The sequence below is a fragment of the Gobius niger genome, assembly GCF_951799975.1.
Source record: "Gobius niger genome assembly, chromosome: 3".
NCBI classification, from domain to species: domain Eukaryota; kingdom Metazoa; phylum Chordata; class Actinopteri; order Gobiiformes; family Gobiidae; genus Gobius; species Gobius niger.
The window spans coordinates 22,741,759-22,764,667 of NC_136854.1; the positions used below are offsets into that span (position 1 = coordinate 22,741,759).

General features: G+C 41.5%; 1 protein-coding gene across 4 annotated transcripts in view; it reads right to left on the minus strand.

The window, feature by feature from the left end:
- Positions 1–1,110: 1,110 nt before the first annotated feature.
- adgrl3.1 (adhesion G protein-coupled receptor L3.1) overlaps positions 1,111–22,909 on the minus strand; it is a 150,629-nt gene continuing 128,830 nt past the window's right edge. Inside the window, exons 17-26 of one of the 4 annotated variants that reach the window (XM_079553088.1) lie at positions 21,922–22,142; positions 17,444–17,510; positions 16,308–16,399; positions 13,248–13,416; positions 12,088–12,216; positions 11,253–11,346; positions 7,541–7,669; positions 5,895–5,912; positions 4,950–5,252; positions 1,111–2,949 (exon numbers count right to left, since the gene is read on the minus strand). In XM_079553088.1, coding sequence (XP_079409214.1) covers positions 2,309–2,949; positions 4,950–5,252; positions 5,895–5,912; positions 7,541–7,669; positions 11,253–11,346; positions 12,088–12,216; positions 13,248–13,416; positions 16,308–16,399; positions 17,444–17,510; positions 21,922–22,142 — 1,863 coding nt within the window. In that variant the 3' untranslated portion in view covers positions 1,111–2,308. Of the gene's footprint in view, positions 2,950–4,949; positions 5,253–5,894; positions 5,913–7,540; positions 7,670–11,252; positions 11,347–12,036; positions 12,217–13,247; positions 13,417–16,307; positions 16,400–17,443; positions 17,511–21,921; positions 22,143–22,909 lie in introns of all 4 variants that reach the window. The other 3 variants (XM_079553087.1, XM_079553086.1, XM_079553085.1) reach the window with 3 other exon arrangements.

The following is a 22,909-nucleotide window of genomic DNA, read 5'->3' on the forward strand; positions in this document are numbered from 1 at the left end:
TTGTGCAAAGCTTTGATCTTAACCTTGGTAATTCAATTGGGCAAAATAGACAAATGTATCTTTCTTATGAACCTAAGAGACGCACCAAAAGAACAACAAAGTAAAAAAGTAGTGCTGCTAGTTAAATGCAACCATATTCAACCCTTTGTAAAATGAATCCTCAAATGTATTCCACATCTAACATTGATCATGTGGCTTGGCTCATATTAATTATGATGATGACATTTATACCTAAGACAGCATTGCAATGGTTTTGTTTTCGGGGCTTGAGTTTTTTTTTGTACCTTGTTACTCACAAGCCTTCCTTACTCACATAATGTCTAGAGCTAGTCTTCTGTACATTGAGTGCACGTATCATCTCTCACCCTCTCAGAACTTACGCTATTAAGCATATTTTTGAAATTCCCCAAATGACTTGTGGCTTACATTAAAAAAGCAAACATCTTTACGCTTTTATATGCTTGACTGATGAGACTCAAGAGGCAGAAAACCGCAAAAGCTATGTCAGTAATTTATTTGTTGGCAAACAACTTTCACTGTTACAACAAATATTAGTTTGGAGATCATTCAACTTTGAACCCATACAAAAAGAATAAATAATTAGCATAATATTGTAATAATCATGATCATAATAATTTAAAAAAACAAACAAAAATAAAACAAAGCCAGTGCCACTTCATTTACTCCCATTTAGAACTAGCCTTCTATCCTCCACGCTTGTTTTGCCATATTTAAACCGATAAACAGATAAATAAATAATTTCTCTGGGGGATATGAAAAGGGGGCTTGTGGGATATATGTGCAAGCTAGACTTCATACACTTTACCATTTTCTCCTCCTACATTAGTAAACATTGGCGTCTCCTCGTTGGACAGTGCTGCAGTGGTTTTCACATTTTGTCACTACACATACCAGTGTAATCTTGGCATTTCAGGAGTCGGCGCTCCATTCTTATTTTCTCCCTTTGTTCAAGCAATGACATTTATAATTCTCTCTTGTTCTGTACAGCAACATGTCGACCAGCACATCAATTAACGTCAATTAGTATTTGGCAAAAGAGAGGATATGCTTCATAAACCGTTCGCTGCCTATTTATTTTTCTTTCTTTCATTTTTACCGTGGGCTCCAAACAATTATGCTCATTAAAATGACCAGTATTACCATATCAACCATCTCTGGAACTTCAAAAACTACACAGTGGTAAAGTATATAGTAGCAATTGATCTCAAAAGTGTAATAGTGGTGTGTCTATAAAAGGTCCAGGATGAAGTGTGTCGGGTATATGCGCAATAATTCATAAGAAGTGCTTCATTGTCTCTGTATTGATGAAAAAGTGATATGACTACGGTTGTTCCTTGCTCTTTCTACACCAGAGCATTACATTTCCAAAACAGTTCCACAGACAAAAAAGATTTGTAAACGCAAATGTAAAAAATAAGACTTGGTCATATGCAACATTTGTATCTGTATTCTGTACAATACATAGAAATAGTTTGTGGTTTCTTCATAATCCTTTTGAGAACCGAAAAAGGCGTACAGAAGAAAGGAAAGATAACTGTTTTTTTTTTCTTTTTTCCCTCAATTAAGTCTTTTTGTTAAATGATCTTCCTTCTTTTTCACCGAAGTACACAGTAGCCGCAGTCACTACAAGTCGCAGGAATGTTACACCAGCCCAGACACAACTCCATTTTTAGCAGATACGAACAGGAAGAGAGAACATCGGCGTGATATGTTTACAGTTTGTTCGCCCCCCCCCGCCCCATGTCATTCAGGGAGGCTCAGTAGTGAAGGGACATGTATCATAAGCACGTCCTCTACTTTGATTGGCAGGTAATGGGGGGGCGGAGCCTGTTCAGGGACGAGTTTCATATTGTGCACCTGCTCCTTTTCTCCAGTCTTTGAGAGAGTGACAGAGAGGACAGACATAACAACGGACAGACGGACAGCTCCTTTCACCAAGTTTTTTTGGAGACTATATGCTATGATCTGCTAAAGACGGTCCATATTTGGGGGTGGGGGGGTGGGGGTCGGGGGGGTTTGCAGGGCTTCGATCAATCCAAAGATTCCATTGTAAAGTAACAGCGAGTAAAATTACAGAATCCCTCCCCCTTTGCTGTCCAAGTCGTCGTCTTATAGGTCCGCCCGCTGACTCAATTCAAGACAATACATTCAGTTTTCCTGCTTGCACTTGCAACCGCAGCAGTGTCACATGTTATTTGGCAATCTCGGGCGGAGCCAGCTCTGTCAGTCAGATTTGGATGTTTGAAAGAGTACTTTAAGGGGAGGGACAGAAGTCTTAGGAGTAGCTCTATAGACTTGTAACCAGGTGAGAAGGGTCTATTGGGGGCTCCTCGGGCGACGAATCGGACTCGTCCTTATTGGCCGATACCACGTAGCCGTCACTGCCCCCGCGGCCCATGTGGTAGTAGCTTTGCAAATCATGGAGGTGGTTTCTCGACCCCAAATTTGGCATGCTCTTGTAGTACACGTCGTCCAGCTCTGGGGCGGTGGCGCTTTTACACGGCTGGAGCTCGCCCGAACTCTCGTCCTCGCCGTCGGTCAGCCCGTTCATGTGCGCGTCGGGCAGGTCGGTGAGCACCGGCATGCTGGTGTAAAGGGAGTCTCTGTGATTGGGCGAGTGCGAGTGCTCGTCTGTGTGCTCGTTGGTCAGTAAAGGGAAGAAGCTCTCGCTGGTCTCCTGGGGCATGCGGCGCGGCCTGGAGAAGCTGTGGGGCGGTGGCGGCGGGGGCGGGTGGCTGTCAGGGGGAGGGGGCCGCGGCGGGAGCAGAGGGGCGTTGGACTCCTCGCGGATGATCTCCAGGCCCAGGTTCTCCTCATGGGGGAAGGCCGCGGGGTTGTCCAGCACCATGGGGCCGTTGTCCTCTTTGGAGCTGACCACGCAGCCGCTGACGCCGCTGCTGCTGCTGCTACTGCTCCCCGCCATGCTCCCTGCACAAGCAACAAGAAACAGCGATTAGAAACGCACCCGCAATATGTGAAATGTTGCTTTAGTACATCTATTTCCCTCAAAAGGTTTTAATGGAATAATAATACCAGAAACATGAGTGGTTTCTCAAGCAAAGGAAAAAAGAAAAGAAAAACAGTTTGAAGTTGACTTACTGCTTAGTAAAATGCTAATTCTATTACAGCAATTAAACTGCTCTCTACATATTTGTAGAAAACCTGTTTGGGCGACAAGTCATGATTTCTGTGAAATGACACACAAATACCTCTTCACTACTGTGTACTGAAAGTGCTCAAATATACAACACATTTTTTGTCTAATAAACATGTCACAAATATAAAACAAAGTTAATCTTGAAAACAGTTTTAAATTAAAATTTGATAAACTACAATTTTTATTTGGTCTTTTATTGGTTTCTAGAAATTAGCCTTGGGCTAATTTCCATCCGTACTGCAGTCCCCCAAGCGCACTCTCAAACACACTGTCATTCATCCTGGCCTATTGTACATGTTTTTAGTGATGGGGGAAACCAGAGTACCCGGAGGAATCCTACGCAGACACAGGGAGAACATGCAAACTCCACAGAGAACTAAGTAACGTGTTTACCTTAATAAATCCTTTTTGTAGTCCCTGTGGGGGCAATACAAGTGTTTATGGGATGATTGAAAGGTCTTTCATCTCCCCCTGGTGTCTCTGGCCAGAAAACCACAATTGCAACTTGACTGCCACCGGACCGGAGCAACCAATACACACGAATCACGAAGAAGAAGCTATCATGCTAACGGGCAAAGCTAACTGCGGGCTAGCGTCGCTTTAAACAGTGTTTACAGCCAAGTTTGAGTGACAAAATTTTGCAGGGCTTCGATCAATCCAAAGATTCCATTGTAAAGTAACCCACTCTGTTTGTTGTAGTCAATTAGAAGTCCGAAACACTGAGTAAAATTACAGAATCCCTCCCCTTTTGCCGTCCAAGTTATCGTCTTATAGGTCCGCCCGCTGACTCAATTCAAAACAATACATTCAGTTTTCCTGCTTGCACTTGTAACTGCAGAAGTGTCACATGTTATTTGGCAATCTCGGGCGGGGCCAGCTCTGTCAGTCAGATTTGGATGTTTGAAAGAGTACTTTAAGGGGAGGGACAGAAGTAGGAGTAGCTCTATAGACTTGTAACCAGGTGAGAAGGGTCTATTGGGGCTCCTCCCATTCTGTAATTTGATGTACAAGATCCCTCTCTCCCTTTGCCTTTTCAGCGTAGTATTTACTCTCCAAGACAATTAATAAGTAAAAAAATCGCAACTTGCTACGACACCTGTGGTTGCGCTTAAGGCCTCTAGGGACAAGTTACTTAGTACTGTATGTCAGTACTACTGTAATGCCATTTTTGTATTTATTTATTGGTTGGCTATTTGGTCGGGAAAGTGCATGTTAAAGGGACTAGACGGAGCTTAAATATGTTAAAGTTATGTATTTTCCTCCCCCTACATGTTCCAGCCATGTCCTAATGTGTAGAATGAGCCCAGACCTATTCACCACAACTGCCTCTAAAATCCTGCACTGTCACTCAAAAAGTTGTTAATTCGAGACCGAAGCTCCGTCATGCACAAACTTATATAGAAACTGAAGTTACGTGTAAGACCTGAGGTGGTGAGCATAAAATGATCAACTTGCTTCGAGTCCCTTTAATGAACACACATGCGACTCCTGCAAGTAAACACGCCGCACTGGATTATGGGCTAATTTCCATAGATTGTTCCCGCACTCTCATTCAGTCTAGCCTATTGTACATGTTTTTAGTGGAAGGGGAAACCGGAGGAAACCTACACAGACACGGGGTGAACATGCAAACTCCACACAGAAAGACTCCAGCCGAGGATCGAATCCTGGACCGCATCGCCACCGTACTGCCCATATTTTACTGTGCAGTTTAATGATGGAGTGACATTAGCTTGTTTATAAAGACAACAGTCAAAGTGAGGGTGCTTACCTCCGTTGGTCATGTTGCTGTTGACCAGCTTGTTCATCAGGTTGTGGTTCCGCTCAGTGGTTCCTCTCTCGTGGTTGTTCAGGTATGATGGGATATAATTTGACGTTAGCTCCTTCAGGATCTTCTTTTCCAGAGTCGTTTCCTTGTGGTTGCTGTGGGTGCCGTATCCCCCGCTGCGGTCCAGGATTTGGACACAGTCACTCAGGTACTCGCTGCTGGCCATGCTGTAGTTGTTGGCATGGTTGCCGTTGAGCGGGAGAGTATCCATCACGCTGGAGTCTCTGGCATTGTTCAAAATGCCCTCTGAAGGAGAAAAGGATGAATAATTAAGTAATTGTTAGAATTTGTCAAAAGAGATTTTGCATTAATACATGATATTATTAGAGGGAACTGAGAATACAAATGGTAATTATAATTTTCTGAGTCAAAAAGTGCTTCTAGCGTTCATAATTTATTTAACAGAATCCAATGATGTAATTCCTTCTCTCATTTTACTACCAAGATAATAAATATTAGTTTGTTGCTAGAGTAAAATAAAATGCTTACAGATCAGGCAAAACACAGTTTATCAGAACCAGCATTGGATCATCCATCTTTCCCCTTTTCAAAGATCATATTTATGCCTGATTAATATTATTTGTCTAGAATTATCTTAAATATGCACATCCAAACAGAGTAATGGGAAATATAACCCACTGCTATCCATATCACTAAAAGTAATACTGTAAATCTCCAACAGAAAACTGTAACGGCAAATTCCAGCACGTCAGATTACATAAACTGGAGAACTGAGGCAGTGTGTTAACATGGCTGACAGCCAAACAAAAGCTGCTCCTCTGATGTAGATTGGTGTCAAATTGCTAGTCGTAGTGCTTTTGGAACTAGCTGAGAGAGAAGACAGTGGATTGTGTTGAAGTAGAGGAGTAAGTATTAGTTTAACCGTACTTGTGTCTCGGTAAGGTGCTAATGGACAGCATGAGGGAGGAGAAGGAGAGAAAAGACAGATACGTGAGTGCACAGTTTAAAGTTTAAACAATCACACTATCAGCAAACCATGATTCATTTAGAAAATGACTGTGTTTTGAGTGCACTCTGCATTTCATAGAGTTCACATAAAAAAAGAAAATGAAAAAAGATGCACAAAACAAGGTCACGCAGAAATGGACAAACTCAAAAACATGTATGGCTCCCAAGTGACTTGCATGAAAAAATGCATTTTGATCAATATGCGTGTGCAGTTTTGTGATGTCCAATGAGCCAGTGGTAATTTGGTTCGTTTGTTGTATTTCAGTTCACTGATGTGGCTCGAAGCGCTTTCCTAAATAGCGCCTGGTAGCACTGTACTTTATGTTGTTCTTTTTTATGTAACATTTCTTAATGATGTGTGTGTTTTTACTGAATTGGTTTTAATTGAGCCTTGTTGAAAGATAAATTTCTGCTCTTTTTAACAGACAATAAAGTTCTATTCCACTCCATTCCATTCTACTCCACTCCATTCCATTCTACTCCATTCCATTCCACTCTACTCTACTCTACTCTACTCTACTCTACTCTACTCTACTCTACTCTATTCTATTCTATTCTATTCTATTCTATTCTATTCAGTGGCACACCTAAACAGTCATATCAAACAAGATGGATTCCAAGCATGGTATATTTCAAGTTATATTACTAATATAGGAAACTATATATTATTATCAGTGGTGGACCCTCTTTAACCTGATATCTGCCATCTTAGGGATAGGGTTAGATCATTCACATGGTTTGACAAAAAAAAAAAAAAAAATTGAACCTTTTGAATCTTTGAATTTAAGGTTAGTAATTACACATATCCAAATCTCCAAGTGTATTAACTGGCAAGCTTACAGCCTACAGCAAACCTTTCTTTCATAGCGATCGACATGCAGTCATTGCTCTTGAAAATGTTAAAACATGAGCACAGGTTGTCTATTTACAAAGCAAAGCTGATCAATGAATCAATCATTATGCAATTTTATTTCAATGTTGTTCAAATTGCTTAGATAATTTTTAATTCAGCCTTAGAAAGTATATTGAGAAGATGAAAAGGCTTTGGGGTCCAGACTAAAGCCTCTGAAGGTCCGGATCTCGACCCAGGTCCGCCAGTTGGGGACCCCTGGCCTACAGTGTATGCCAGTGTGATACCTCATTTGAAAGCCAAGACCTTCTAGTTTCTAAAAGTATGCGTGAGATCTGTGTGAGTGAAACACAACTTACATCACATTTTCCGTTCCAAACCCTAACCCCTGACCCTAAACCTAACCCTAACTCCCTGATCGGGGAGACAGGAAGTGAGAGGTTAAATAAATGGTCAAATTCTTTTGGACAAATATCTGTGATGTTCACTAAAAGTCAGCGCTGTTTGGGGAGGCTTTTATGTGGAGTAAAAATTGCCCAGTGGGTGTCCTTTGTCAAAGACACTATGATGGATGGGAGTCTCTTGGGAGCCACAGTGATACCAGATATTACCCCCCAATGCATCAAAGTTACAGTCTGGCTATAAGGCAGGCAAGCATGCAGCAAATACATGTAAAAGTGCTTCCTATTTATCAAAAGAGAAAGACGATGCAGACCTTGAGTGTTGTACATGCCCACGGCCGGGTTGTTATAGACTGCAGAATCCCCCAGTAGCGTGTTATAAGGATTGTTAGTACCATGGGGACGAAGGAGAGCATTAGTTATAAGATGATTAGCCATGGCTCCTGGTACAGGCAGATAGGAGAGAGGAGAGAGGAGAGAGGACAGAGACAGCCGAGTGGAGAAGGCAGGGGTGTTGAGAGGCGGACAGAGAAGGGGGGAGACAGTATGCAGATGCGGCAGTAAGAGGAGTGGATGGGGGTGAGTGTGTGGAAGAAAGAGGGAGAGAAGAGCACAGGTAAATCAAACAGGCGAAAAATAAATAAATAAAACGTAAGTCTGAGGTGAAAAGCAACTCGACAAGTCATCCTGGCAGCCAGACACGTCCGCAGGCTGGACAGAGACACGGGGAGGTGTGTGCGCTGCGTCCCAGTAAACGCTTGAGCAGGGAAGCGTGACTACAGGAGACTTAATGGACAAAAGATCTGGGAAGTGTCTGAGTAAGCTCTGGCTGAAAGAGGTGTATTGTTGCAGCCATAGAAAGTTATTAAGGTAGTACAAAGGAAGTAGCCAAATAATTAAGAAACTGAGCATCCGTTTCCACATGACATATAAACTACTATATATTTAGCAAATGACAGATACAATTGTCACTTTTCCATATTTTTAACCTCTTAACCCCCGCCTTAACCAAGTGCATTTTCTCTAGTTCAGCTTAACCCCCCAAAAAATAATTTGTTGCCTTTTTTTTTTCATTGTCTTAGATTTGGGTAAAGCCAATCTGGAGAAAATGTGGTTCAGATGGGTTGCGAGGTTACGCCAACAGAAAAGTAATGAAGATTCAGGTTAAGTAGACAAATAAATTATTACTTTTGTGAAATCAAAAAAAGTGTGTCGCCAATACGAATGTACGTATTATGTAGTGTTGCTCAATATATCGCCAAATTATTGTTGTTGCAATATTAGGTGACGTAAAACCCATATATTAAGAAGTCACATTATGTCACAGTCTTCCATCTGGCTGAGATTTACCTAAATAGATAATTATGATTGCATTATGATTGCATTATTTTAAAATATGCTTAGTTTTGTGTTGAAACAGTTAAGTACAATAATGTAATAATAGTGCTACTGATATTGAATGTTGCACTTTTTCCTCATATCGTGCAGCTCTAGTATAATGGTATTTATGTGATAATCTCTCTGATGTCACTGCATACCAGTCAAAATCTTCAGTGCATGGATGATTTTGAAGCTGTGTTCTATATACCTGTTTTGCGGCGAGGCCACAGTGTTTCAGTGAGTCACACTTAATAAATCTAATAAATTTAAATGGCGGCAGTAAATGTAGGAGTGTACTAAACGCTTGGACATTAAGGTAGTAAACTATAAGTGACATTATAAATATGCTGTGTAAAACGGAAGCAGATTATTTCCTGCTGCCTTCCAAAGTAGCTCTAAATGAAACCCACTGCTGTCATTTTTACAAGTCAATCTCCTATCAGGATATCCAATTCATAGCTTTCCATCCATATAAGCCGCAGTAACAAAGTCATTTGAAATTTCCAAGCTAAGCGGTGCCTATATTTTGTAGAGAGAGAGTTGGATACGTGTGTGTGTGTGTGTGTGGGGGTGGGGGGGTGTCTCTTTAGCCAGCCCCTCTAAGTGTGTGATAATTCTGCCGCTGACACACACCGCGTAGCTTTAGCATCAATCTGTCATGCTAACAGCTTATTAGTGGCCTGGAGGAAACCGGGGCCACACCTCGACTCGGAGACTAACAAATGGCGGTGGAAGCGAGTCTATGTGTCGAAATGTGTAGGCATTCGGACCGTCTACGTCCTCATTACCCCAGCTCTCCAACCGGCCACGCTTGTACAATCCATTCTCACTGACCATTACTGTGGCTTCTACAGTAATCACCCAGGAACATACAGGAAATACTTAGCATAATACACATTTAACAGCTAACCGCTGCCTACACGGGCAAAGCTAAGCCGGACGTGTCTCGTGTGCTTACCAATGCATTTGTAATAGTGCGGTTAAAGAGGTTTTAAAGTCTGGGAAAAGATTATTAAAGCTGGCAGTAAATTTGCATTATTTACAGTGAGGGAATTGGCCCACAGTCACAAAGTGAAGTCCTTTGAAAAGAAACGCCATAGAGGGATCAAATGAATGGGCCAAAAGTCTAAGACGCAGTCAATAAGAAATCACAATAGGCTTGTAAAGTCACCGTGAAGGCCATTGAAGCAGGGTTTATGCGGCTAAATGTGATTATTGTATTTCAGATAGAACGGAGGAACGCTAACGTGTTAATTGGCACCCATTAAAGGAACAGGTCACCGGTTTTACATACTGAGATATGTTCTTACCTGAGCTTAAACGAGTTGATGTGTAACTGTCTGGTCTTTGTGCGTGCACTCAGTCACGCAAAAAGACCAACAATGTTGTTAGCATTTAGCCTCTCCTCCTCCTCTCCTCTATGGGACCAAACGGGGGTGAAGTTAGAAGTGACCAAGCTCATCCACGTTTCCCCTATTTAAATACGGTTACGTGAGTAGTTACATGATCCAAGTATAGTTACACAAAATTAAACATGTCGATTTTCTAAGTGGATAAAAAGGGGTACTATATTGTAAGGCGTAATACTTGTGTAACTATACTTGGATCATGTAACTACTCACGTAACTAAATAGGGAAAATGTGGAAGAGCTTGGTCACTTCTAACTTCGCCGCCGTTTGACGGAGGAGGAGAGGAGGAGAGGCTAAATGCTAATAACATCGTTGGTCTTTTTGCGTGACTGAGTGCACGCGTAAAGTCGCGAAAGCGCTTCTGACAGTCTCCCCCAGGGGAAACTGAAGCTACAAACGTAGCTTTCCACCACCGAGTATGGAGTGAATGTACAACTGTCTCATGTAAAGCGCTTTGTGACCATGTCTGTGAAAGGCGCTATATAAATAAAGATCTTCTTCTTCTTCTTCTTCTTCTTCTTAAAGACCAGACAGTTACGCATCAACTCGGCTAAGCTCAGGTAAGAACATATCTCAGTATGTAAAAACAGTGGCTTGTTCCTTTAAGTAACATCTAACTATAGCTAAGTACGCTAACGTGTCAAATTAGCAAAGCATGACTATTAAAAGTTTTGGAACCTCAGATACTAAGCAAAGTGTGTGGTTAAACAACACTGTACCTACATTATTTTCTTATTATTTTTCAGTTATTTAACTCTAGAAGGAGGTTAGTGATATTAAACATGAAATGCAGAAATGTGTGTGTAATGATAGCTGAGATGAGAAGCAAAAAATGTTATAGCTTGCTCATGGACATTTATCATTTTACTTAAGATCATTAAGCACATTTAAATGTAGACAAAGCTAAAAGGTGCTCCCCTTGAACAACACTAATAAATGCTTTACTGCTACAACGACTACGATTGCTTTGGAGCTTAAATATAATTTCACTTGTGTACAAACACAATGCTAAGTTGAAAACGTAGTGCATTTCAAAACCATAATGACAAAAAATGTATTTAAAGTCCAATTGCTGTTTTGCTAATCCTTGTCTGGAAGAACACAGGGCTCTTATCAGAGTTTCTGGCTCCTACCTCTCGACTAAACGGTAGCGTATGCTTTGAGGCCCTCCCGCTATTAATAAAGTACATATAGTGACAGTGATGAGCATGCCAATGGTAGGTATCCCGCTGTTACCTCTGTTGAGCGTTGCTGAGCTGTTGATATCTCCAGTGATGAAGGAAGACTCCTGCTTCCTCACAGTGTCATTCCACATCCGCCTGATTCGGCTCTGTGTGCAGGAGACGAGCAGAAAAAAAGGAGGAGAGAAAGGAGGGGACGAAGACGCGGTGATTGTGGTCGGGGTGAGGGGAGAGGAAGAGGCGATGAAAGACAACAAAAGGGGAAATATATGGTAAGCAAAAATAGGTTGTGCGAAAAGGGCAGTTCAGTGTTGGAGAGGTGTTTAAATGTGGTGGGGGAATAACAGGTGGGAGAGGCGATGGTCCATTAGTCCCAATTGTACTTTGTGTAAAATTGTGACAATATTTTGAAGGTGTAACTTGGGGTTCGATCATCACACTTTCAACACAATCCATGAGCTCATTTTGAATGCAGAGAATACTGCAATGCTTGAGTAAATACATTGGAGCCTATTACAAAAACATAATATTAATTTCACAACTGTGGGTTTTTAAGACTAAAAATAGTCAGACAGATAAAAGAATGCATACAGTAGCAGGCAAGGTTTTACTCGTCAAATCACGGATTAAACTATTTCAGAAAAAGCTACACTAAATAGGATTAATACAGATTTCCTTCTTATTCCAGGGTGTTGAGGTGTACATACTTCACCTTTATATTCAAATGGTATAAAGGTGAAGAATGTACACCACAGATTTTTTTTTTTTTCAAATGTATGGATTGTAGTTGAAAGTGTCGGATGATAACCGAGGACCCAGTTGGCGCGCTCTGGTCTCACCTGAGAGTCGGCAGTGCTGTAGCGTCCTGGTGTGCAGGCAGGTAAGCTCACCTGTGAGCCTGTGGAGTAGCGGCCAGGCGTCCGAGATGTGGTGGTCTTACTGGAGGAAGAGATGGAGGTCTCCACGCTTTTACCGCTGCAGCAGTGAGTACGAAGGCATTTGCCGTACTCTTTACGCACCTGTGGAGGGAAGGTGGCACACAGGTGTGAACAACCTGAATCTTTACGTACTTACTTTAATTTAAAACAGATTCCTCTCAGAATCTTTATTTTGCTGCTATGAGATTCTTGAAGCAAACATGAAAGTTCTAAAACACACATGAAATGATTAACTCCCTATCCTTATCAACCTCAGCCCAAATATTATTACAGCCATACTGATCTGAAATGGACCTATTCCTCTGAGAGACATATGATGCACTTGTACACAAAGAACATCTGCATTTAGATCGCAATCAAGTTAGAACAAATAAGGACCTAATTGGCTTTTAACAAGCTTGTTGGACTGGCAGGCGTGTGTTGCCACATGCTCTGTTTGCACAGCTGCATGCTGAGTTGTTCCATGCTTCTTGGGAGAAAGCACTTTGGGCCGGCGCCAAAGAAAACCTCAGCACTGTTCTGAGGACATGTCTCGGGATACCTGATCCCTCGGCCTTTCACATACCTAAGTGCAGTGCACAGATACACACTGCACTTGTTCAATGGTCAAACCTTTAAAAGTGAAAGACTCTCAGCGGGACTGCAGCCAGACAAAAGTATTAACCGCTCTTTCCCTTCACATCATACTCCTCTCTGTACTCCAGAGCACTGTCAGTGTGTGGGAGACTAGGTAAAAAATATCCTCAATGTGTAGGCTCCTTTTGCAAACCATATTTCAAATGAAACAAGTGATACATCCTGTGCATACCAAGTTTTATAACCCTTTACAAATGTAACACAAAAGAATAGAAAGATAGCACATACTCTGCTATTGATATGAAATAGAATACATATTTTAGCACTGAACCAATCTTTTAAGTAGTATCAAAATGCAGCCTGAACATGACCTTCATTTCAGTAACCGTATTCAGCGAGACAAATCTTGTTTGCCTATCAAACATATCAAAAATATATTTACTCCCTTGGGGGCCATAAAAACTCTATTCTCTTTTAACAAAGTGAGATGCAGTGTTTGCTTAATCGACTCTCAATGAATCACAACCCCAGCTTACCTTCTTTTGTAGTATACAGTGGAAGATGAAGATGAACATGCCCTGCAGCGAGTTGAAGATGGTGAAGAGGTACGCCATAATAACGGTGCTCTCATTGATGTACATAAGGCCAAAAGCCCAGGTGAGGCCCAGCAGACACAGCAACGCTATGGCCCCAATGACCCAGGACCTAGACGTGGAAAAAGGGCACACCATTTTAATTTAGCACTGAGTGGCTGTCAGACACATATGATGCATGTGGGACCGTAAAACATAGGAAAGGCGTTAGCGAAGGGGTTCACTCAGAGTCCTGTCGCAGTGGGAGGGGAATGGAGAAAACAGCAGGACCTCGCCTAAAAAGAATTTCATTTTATAGAAAGATGGGGAAGTTAGCTGATGTCATATAAGTAATATAGTGGAAGTCAACAGTTTCTTTACGAAGAACATATTCCCAGCCAAAAATGAAGTCTGCCAGGATCATTTGCACTCTCACCATGGAAGCAGCTTTAATAAAAGTTTTGAAAGCCCTTAATTTTTAAATAAAGCCAAGGCTGAGGTGCTTCATAAAGGACAAAATGTCATGGAGGTCTGGTCTAGACTGGGTATACGTGGGTTCTTTGGGCAGTAAGTAGTCGGACATTACGGCCATTAGGGGTGACATTTCCACACTAAAGGTCATGGTTTGTGGTCGGACATGGCTAGTGTGGCTGACTGGAAAGTGATAACCTCTGAGGAATATTGATACTGAGGCTAGAGCTGCAACTGCTAACTATTTTAGCACTTGACTTGTTAGTGACTATTTCATCATTTACTCAAAAAGTCAAACAATTACTTTTTAAGCAGATTAATAAAAAAAAAAGGCTTGTAAGAGAATTCTAACAGCAAATTATTATTAAATTGACCAAATGTGGAGCACATAGTGCCGTATTTTCCGGACTATAAGTCGCACATTTTTTCATAGTTTGGCTGCGACTTATACATGTGTGACTTATACATCAAAATATACTGCATAATTTCACATGTTTGTTATTTTCATACTGACAGCCGCTAGAGGGTGCTCTAGGCTTGCGTAGCAGTATCTGCTACTCTGAACCCAAAGCCCTCAATAAGAAAATCCTATTCTGCAGATTGCAAGCTGTAAATTGTGAAATATGCAGCTGAAAACGGTAATCGAGCAGCAGAATGAAAGGGGACTGGTGAAAGCGGGGGTTACTCTTACTGTAAGAGTTAGAGGAACGAGTTCGCGAATGAGAGCTTGAAAAACGTGCTGCCGGGAAAGGTTTGTCAACGGTGCAGTAACGCCTCCGTGCCTAGGTCGTTGCAAAGGCGATTGTTCAGAAGTGACACCGAGGATGAAGATTTCAATGGATTTAGTGATTTGGATCAAGAGTTTGGTATGTTTTTTATGCTATAGTTATTTGAACTGTTTGTGTCTCATTAACATGCCAGACACCTATTTAGTTAGTTGTTTATGAATCATGTAGCCAACCATCAATGTGTTACGTTAGCATACCGTACACCTATTCAGCCTGTTGTTTTTTTCTTCATCAGGCTTTTTTTGGCTAGTGCGACTGATACTCCAGAGCGACTTATATATGTTTTTTTCTTCTTCATTACGCATTTTTGGCTGGTGCGTCTTAAACTCCGGAGCAACTTATAGTCTGGAGAATACGGAAGCAACATTGTTCAAATTAATCCCACAAAAAAGTTTCGGATTCACACAGCATCGTATATTCAATGACAAAAATCAACACAAAAATATCAAATGATTGAGCCTTCACTGTGGATTTAATGTGAGGCTGTCTTTGCGATGAAACCTGTGTCGTGTGTCAGTGTACAGAGCTGAAAATTGTTACCAATTACTAAACTATTTGTTGATTATTTTAATGGCCGACTACACACCGACTAATCAGATTAGTCGTTGCAGCCCGGACAGAGACACAGAGAAAGTAACAAAGCAAGTGAGACTGCAGTGATTCATTTGACGTTGGCCTCCGTGGCACCATTCCGGCGAGACAGAACCTCCAATAAAGCTCGAACTGACGACCCCTTCTTCTATAAAGGGTGCGCACTCCATTCCACTCCTCACAATCCACCCATTTCACCTCTTCCCTCCAGTGCTCCCCAGAGTCAACTTCTCTCCCTCTCTCCCCTCCTCATTCACATCGCGCCATTATATTTCAATCGCGCATTAGTTTCTATAGGTCACGGGAGCTCACACACACATCGCAAACGAACACGTAATGCATTTAACAGAGTGGATGTACTACACAGTCAATCTGGGCTCATTTAGGGAGGGGTGGGGAGAGGGTTTCTGGGAAGGACAAAAAGGAAAAGTGGGAAGAGGCCTTACCACAGCCAAAGCCACAAAAAAGACAACCATGATGGCAGATGGAGATGGGGGACAGGAAATAGAACAAAAAGAGAAAAACACAAAAAGAACATAATGATGATTAATAAGGAAATGAACCACATTAAAAGTCAATGAGTGAATGGAAAATAGATTACAATCTTTTGAGCTTTCAGCGTGCTCGGAAAACTATTGCAAAAAGAGGGAAAATCCAAAGCGTCATCATGGTCTTAATTTGCCTTTTGATTTTTGTACTTCATTCTGATTCAGTGTAAAAAGCACTGAATCAAGAGTCACTTTTGTCATCCGCTTCCTGCTTGAAACTGTGGTGAAACTGCATGCGATCTAAATGATAAATCAGAAGTTCAGATTCATAAATTCTGAAAAAGGGGCATTCAGTAAATTATCTGAAACGGCCACAATGACTTTTTGATGAAAAAAAAAAAAACACTACAGGAAATTCTGATTAATAAGCTTGTTAGATTTCATGAGATTTAGCGCTTAGCATAGATTAAGCCAGATTTCATTCTCAGAGACGCATACGAGTAATAGTGACATGACTGGGAATAATAATGTGATGGAATGTCAAGCCGAGGTGAAATGATTTTCTATGACAAAAACAAGGACATAATCACAGGCGTGCATGGCCACATTCATCTTCAGATTTGATATATATATATATATATATATATATATATATTTATCCTCTCACAAGGGCAGTGTGCACTTACTTGATGTTATCCAGGCATCCTGAATCCGGTTTGAGAATAGCCGTGTGGTGGAACATCTTATAAAGCGCTATACCCAGGAAGATTACGTTGAGCTGTAACACACAAGAGATGGCGAGCTAAGACTCTGCCGCCAGAAGCCAAATCGGCTGCTTTCACAATGTCTTTTCATTATAAATTTCACCTTGTTGGCTCAGGATATATTTTTGTGACAGTTTTGGTATAATGTGACACAGATACTAAGCATGAACCTGTCCTCCACCTCAATGTTAAATCTGTCGAGGCTTTTTAAAAAATAAAATAAAGTTACGATGTGACATGAGCCAATTAAAAACACAATGTCACCGCAACGATTCAGTCTCACACACAGACACATTGTATTTAATTTCATTTGCCCCTGTAGCAATTGGCTGGGGGACACTGAATAACTCGGCAATCACCCACTGACTTTATATGCTCAAAATATACTAAGCTCAAGCGTCAGGGGGAATGCATGGCAGTCATTAGGTCATTGGTACAATAGAAATCCAATTCTTGCAGATGCCGTCTTCGCAACACGCACACACACACACACACACACAAACACACGCACTCACACAAAAAAAGCTTAATGGTCTGCACTATTGTGTTGCCAGTACCAATTGGTGGAGAGACATATCAGTCCCACATGCACTGATATTGCTAAAAGACCCAGTTAGATCGGTGATAGCCAGCCTGACATTTCCAGAGAATGAGAGCGGAGCGTCGGCACTGACATTCACCTAATTGGAAGCATTTTTTGGCAAACACTCTTTTCATAGCTTTGTTTCTATGTTTTTAATCTGTGTGTTGCCCGGTTCGTATTTGTCCTTCACCATTTGCAATTGATTTTTCTGTTAACCTGCGGTAAATAATAGCCATAGAAGAAAGGGGACTGTCATTGACAAGTCTCACAGTGTTTGCCTGAAATAGAACAGTACATCAATAGGGTGCCAATATTTATCTGACACCCCTGTCATTTTCACTCCAGTGTGTGCCCAGAATGCTTTCAAAAAGATTTTCAGATTGTTAAAACATACCAACGAAAAAACATAAGAGGGAATGATGATTTTATTCGTCTCAGCTTGCAGTTTTGATATGTGCTGTAGTAAATGCCTTACCATAATAATGAGTGTGGCAGGGCCTATAAAACTCCAGATGAAGTACGTGTCCAATCGTAGCCAGCACCTACAAAGAGAAAAAAAAAACAATCTTCAGTTTCAATGACAAAAAAAGAAAAAGTTGAATAGATATATAAATGGAGACATCAGCTCTTTATGTACTCTACTGCGCCACACGCTCATTCACACACCAGTGTATGCGGATAGTGGAGGCCAGGTGGGATAACAAGTGCCTGACTTACTCAGCCAGGTGCTAAATTGCGAGTGCGACTTTAAATTAGCATGTACAATTTTATTTGCGTTTTGTGCGTGATTTACATTCAGATTAACATTCAGAAAAGCGATGCATCTGTCATCTTCTAACAGTGAAACTCTATTTACACTGTGCGGTATAGGCACAGAAAAAATATTTAATGCATGCCTGCTGTACTCTAAAATGGTGCAATGGTGATGACTATAACCAGCGCTGCAGAAAAGCCGAATCTGACTGAGGATTAGCAGGATTTGATAAAGCCTCCGAGATGCAGAGATGGTTATGAGACAGTAGGATAGCACAAACTCATTCACATGGACACCTGTGTTGAACAGCATCCTCCCGCACCCCCACCCCCTCTTGCTGCTTCAAACATTTCCACTTATTTTGTGATCCCTGCACGTGTTTGTGTTTACCTGGTGCAGTCGCAGGTGAAGGCCGCGTTCATGGTATAGTGTGAGGTGGGACAAAGTCAGCTGGAGTTATGAATGTGGCGCATGTAACGATGCAGTGTGGGAATACAACAGAGACGGGCCAGGCTTACTGGAGCTTTAAGGCCCTAAAATGTTCATTAGTGTACACACTCAGCTCTCTAAAACTCGTTTCATGCACAACCAATTCCCAAAATTATTAGAGACCACTTTTTAGAGACTTATACCATCTTGCTGTATTTTTTCTTTTTTCACTATAGAGGTACAGTACATGACAATACAAAATCTGCTCCACTCCTGAGCTTGATCTGAAATAGCTTGAATTTATAATGCACATGGGGAGGAGGGTTTGACAGTTTATCAAATGCTTGCGACCGTGGGAGTGTGCAGGAAGTTGGGCACATGAGAAAGTGACAGGGATGACTAAAGGCGTACGGCCCATAGACATACATCACACATGTGGAGTTGGACAGCCACGGCTGAACATGTATGATAGATTCAGCTTCTTTCCCTCTTTAGGGCCCGGGATATATGACATCTCCACATCCTGCTGCTGCAAAAATATAACTTGGACGAGTGCATTTGAATGACTTATGGATGCAGTCGTCACACATGGGCTATTTATGAAGTCTGGAGAGGTGGAAGGTCAGTAGAAAGGCACACTGTCAACACAACAGCCAGGATAACGCACTGAGCAGCGCATGTTAAGCACATGGATGGATATTTTGCATGCATGAGGACACAGGTGTTAAGACTGCGTTTGTGACAAGGTTATGAAGGATACGGTACTTTGTGGCGAGTAATGGCACTGTAAAGGTTTAAGTTTATGAAGACTTCTAGTTAGGTGGTCTAGTTGTAAAAGTCAAATACTATGAGATGTTGAAAAGTCCATACACACAAATATTTTGTTGTATTGAGTAAAGTGAGTAAATATCAAATGTTTTCTTAATGGTACAATATGAACAATGATATCAATAAATAATATTTGTGCAGAAATGGTGTGTTATGTGAAAAGACATCTACATTGGACGGTATTGTAGATGTTGTTTATGAAATCCAGCTCGAGAGCATGTTCGAAACATAGAGAGAGGATCATTTGGAATTCATGAGAGCCTATATATATACCTGTAGACGGTGTGTTTCTGTGACAAGGTTAGGGAAGATGTGGCGCACTATGCTGAATTACATTACCCCAAAAGTCTTTATTCATCAACTGTAGGAACTCGGAAGCATGAAGAAAAAAAAAAGGCTCTCACGTATGCCCTCTGATGAAGGTCAGAACCAACAGGTTGCAGAGAAAGGTGCCAAACAAAAAAATATACTGGGGCAAAAATGGCCACCTGATTCATGGCCAGTTGCTTTTGAATTATTAATCTTTCAATTTCCAGCACATTAGAGAGCCCTCCATTATGGGTCCCTGGCTTTGTCACACTTTTTCCCATTAGGGCTCCAGTGCTAAGTCATAGCCACGTTCATTATAGGGACATGAATGAGAGTCAGTGCCAGTGGCTAATATGGGGAGACTGACGGTGTTCAATGTGACAAGGTGAAACAGCGGGAGAGGCAGATGATATTTTCAAAGGGTTTAGTCGCAATATATTATGTCAAATATTATGCAGACCCAGACTAGATGATGGATGAGAACATTACTAAGATGTGTGTCATATTTTAGTTGAAGCTGATTCTATACCATTTTTACAATGCCATGAATTACACAGGTAGAAAAAGTAAGGTGCATTAAGATATACAAGGATAACCAAAACTGACCTAGCGCCTCATTTACATATCTGTGCATGAGATTCAGACTTTAAAAATATGAACGAACATAACGCAAAAATAATTCGAACTTATAAAACCTTCCGTATGTGCCACTACACACACCTGCACGCACTCTCCCTCCTCTGATCCAATCTGGAGCAGAAATCTATGCAGAAAAGCCTCTTCACGCCACCATTTCATCACAAAAGGACAATGCAAAGTGCCCTATTAAGTAGATTTGAGTGAACATGAGCAATAATGAGGGGTTTTACCAACATGAGAGGCAGACAGAGAGGGTCATATAGTGCAGCAGCAGGACACAGGCACGAGGATCTGCACTGAATGGCAAACTCTCTGACGAGTGTTCAGAAAAAAAGGTTAAACTTTTGTAAGCACTCATTTAGAACATAAAGAAGGGCCTCGTTTTGGCAGCTGATTATTTTATTTGCCAAGTAGCAAGGTTTATGTTGCCAACATAATTGCACGTGATAAACTCTGTGTGGTATTCAATTCCCACAGCTGTACGGTGCATGCACATCTATCTGTGCCACTGTTAACAGCGTCCCTTCTGTCATCAGAAGCCACGTTTTGGTTTCAAACGAGCACTTAATATGACTTTCTCAAACTGGCATTTCCTCGCTGCTTTCCGCTTCTCTGTGCTGCATTTGTGAAAAGTGCACCACATTCGACAGGTATAGTCTTTGCGTGGAGGAGTGAATGTTCCACGTTCAGTTTGTTTTCACCTTTGGCACAAAGGAGCTGTTAGACAAAGTTTTGGCCTCATTGTAGTGCAAACCGAGTTTTATAAACGAGTTCATGGGAGACAAATCTGAAGATCATTTTCTATTGAATATTTCATTTTACTTTTTTTGCCACCATTATTTTTCCGTAGTACTGTAGCTATTGTATCCAAGATCTGAGGGAGCTAAGTGAGCTAATGCTATGCAGTCTAGATTATTCATCCAAAGCCTGGCATTCGGTCTCTCATGTTTTAATGATAGTCCCCACAATTAAAAATTGATCTAAGTGGCATACGAATTGGTGTGACTTGACATTTAAACACTCTTAAATCACAGCCTTTTTTATCTATCGGCTGCTGTGTGGATAAAATGGTGAGTTGTGAAGTGTGGTACAAAGGCCTTGGGAGCAGCTAAGAATGGGAGCACCTCTGAATCATTTAAGAGTCATATACCATCTTCTATTCGTGGAATCAGTCAATTATAAGCAAATCCTCTTCAACCCGTGTGATTTCAATGTTACTAAACGATAGGTCACGGGCATATATATACATACATGCATTATTATCTTTATGTAATATTCATATGCATTATATGAATAAAAGTGTTTACAAGTCAAAGGGCAGACTATGATTGTGAGAGTGCTATTGTGTATTTGAGAGTAGCAGGGATGGGAGCATATGACAAATTACAATGCACTCCAAATGCATGTTCTTATCCTCTGTGCAACTGCTCTCCCTCGAGGGAAACCATCTTTTTAAATACATGTGCAGAACCAGCTCGGCTGTGTACATAGCCTCACAGCACTCTCCTTCATCACTCCCCACTGAAAATGTACACAAAGAAAAGGTAAGTCCAGTTGTGATCTGGATTACTGAGAATCTTCGCTGTTATAAAGAGAAAAATAAGCTGACCCTTTTCTGATTGTCCAGGGAAATGTTCTACTAATGAAATAAAAACAAAAGCAGCAACAGTTAGTTAAGTACGAGCCTATTTCTTTCACAAATGTTCTCCTCACTTATGTACACTTTTACAGACAGAATTCGATTAAATTGCAGTGCCCTCTAACTTTTTTGAAGCGCTTTCTTTGCTATGAAAGCCTTCTGTATTCACACATTGTCACCATCATGTGGTGAACTCTCCCCTGCGCTTCCATATCTCTCCGCATTGATGCTTCAGTTCGAGAAGTCCAACTCGGGCAGCCAAAATAACAGCATGTATTGGCCTAAAAATCCTCCCTGGCAACGTGGTGCATACGTGCTTCCTGCCTCTCTCCCGTAGCCCCAGTGTGTTGCTTACACTCGGTCCGTGCCATAACTGCGGTAGTCCACTGCCGCCGACACAGCCACGATGATAGCGGGCACACCGTATCCTGCCAGGTAGAAGTACTTAGTCCTGGAGTGCTCGCTCTCGAACACCTCCACCAGCATGATGTAGAGCTGAACGCCTTCCAGGAACATCCAGGTGAAGGCTGCCAGGAAGAAGAAGTGCAGCAGGGCAGCGAAGACAGCACAGGCAATCTGGGGAAACAATTGAAGATTTAGAGATGTGTTTAATTCTGATTCTGATTAGGATGTGAACATGTTCCTCTTTGAAGCTGATTCTTGTACTACAGAGCTACCTCAAAGTCTTTACATTACAAATTAGATTTACATCTAATTTTTAAAGACTAAACGTGGTCTTGACAAATGTACGAGCACTCACTACTTCACCACTCCCTGAGCGTCATGAACGTGCTTACAGAGTACTGGTGCTCACCAGCGCGTCTGCATTGATCCCTCCTCAAAACAATGCTGCTCTGAAGCTTGTCAGAGCGCCCTGAGCCTTCACAGCGGACACTCACTACTTCATACCAAGAATTCCTTACCAAAAAAGCACTAGAAGAGAATCATGCACACTACTGTGAAGCAGCAGTTTGGGGACACCCAGCAATCGGCTCAAGTTTGTCACTAGCACAAGGTCTGCCCGGCTTGACACATGCACACAAATGGAACAAAGAAGATATTTTACTGTATTTGTGTACAAGGAGGTGGCTACTGAGGCCAGTGCCACAAATCCTCGTCCAATAAAAATCATGTTTGAAAACCACAATGGTGTATTTTAATCTCTTCGTACAAGCATATGCAATCAGGCTCCTATTTCAAACACTCTGACTCTGATCTTGATTTCTCCTTTTTGAATCTGAAGGTGAATAAAAGGCCTTTGTGGTTGACCACACAAAAGAACCAAAGCACTTTGCAAAACAGCCAGGAGGGTAAAACATGAATGCCTTGGCAACAGTGCTGAT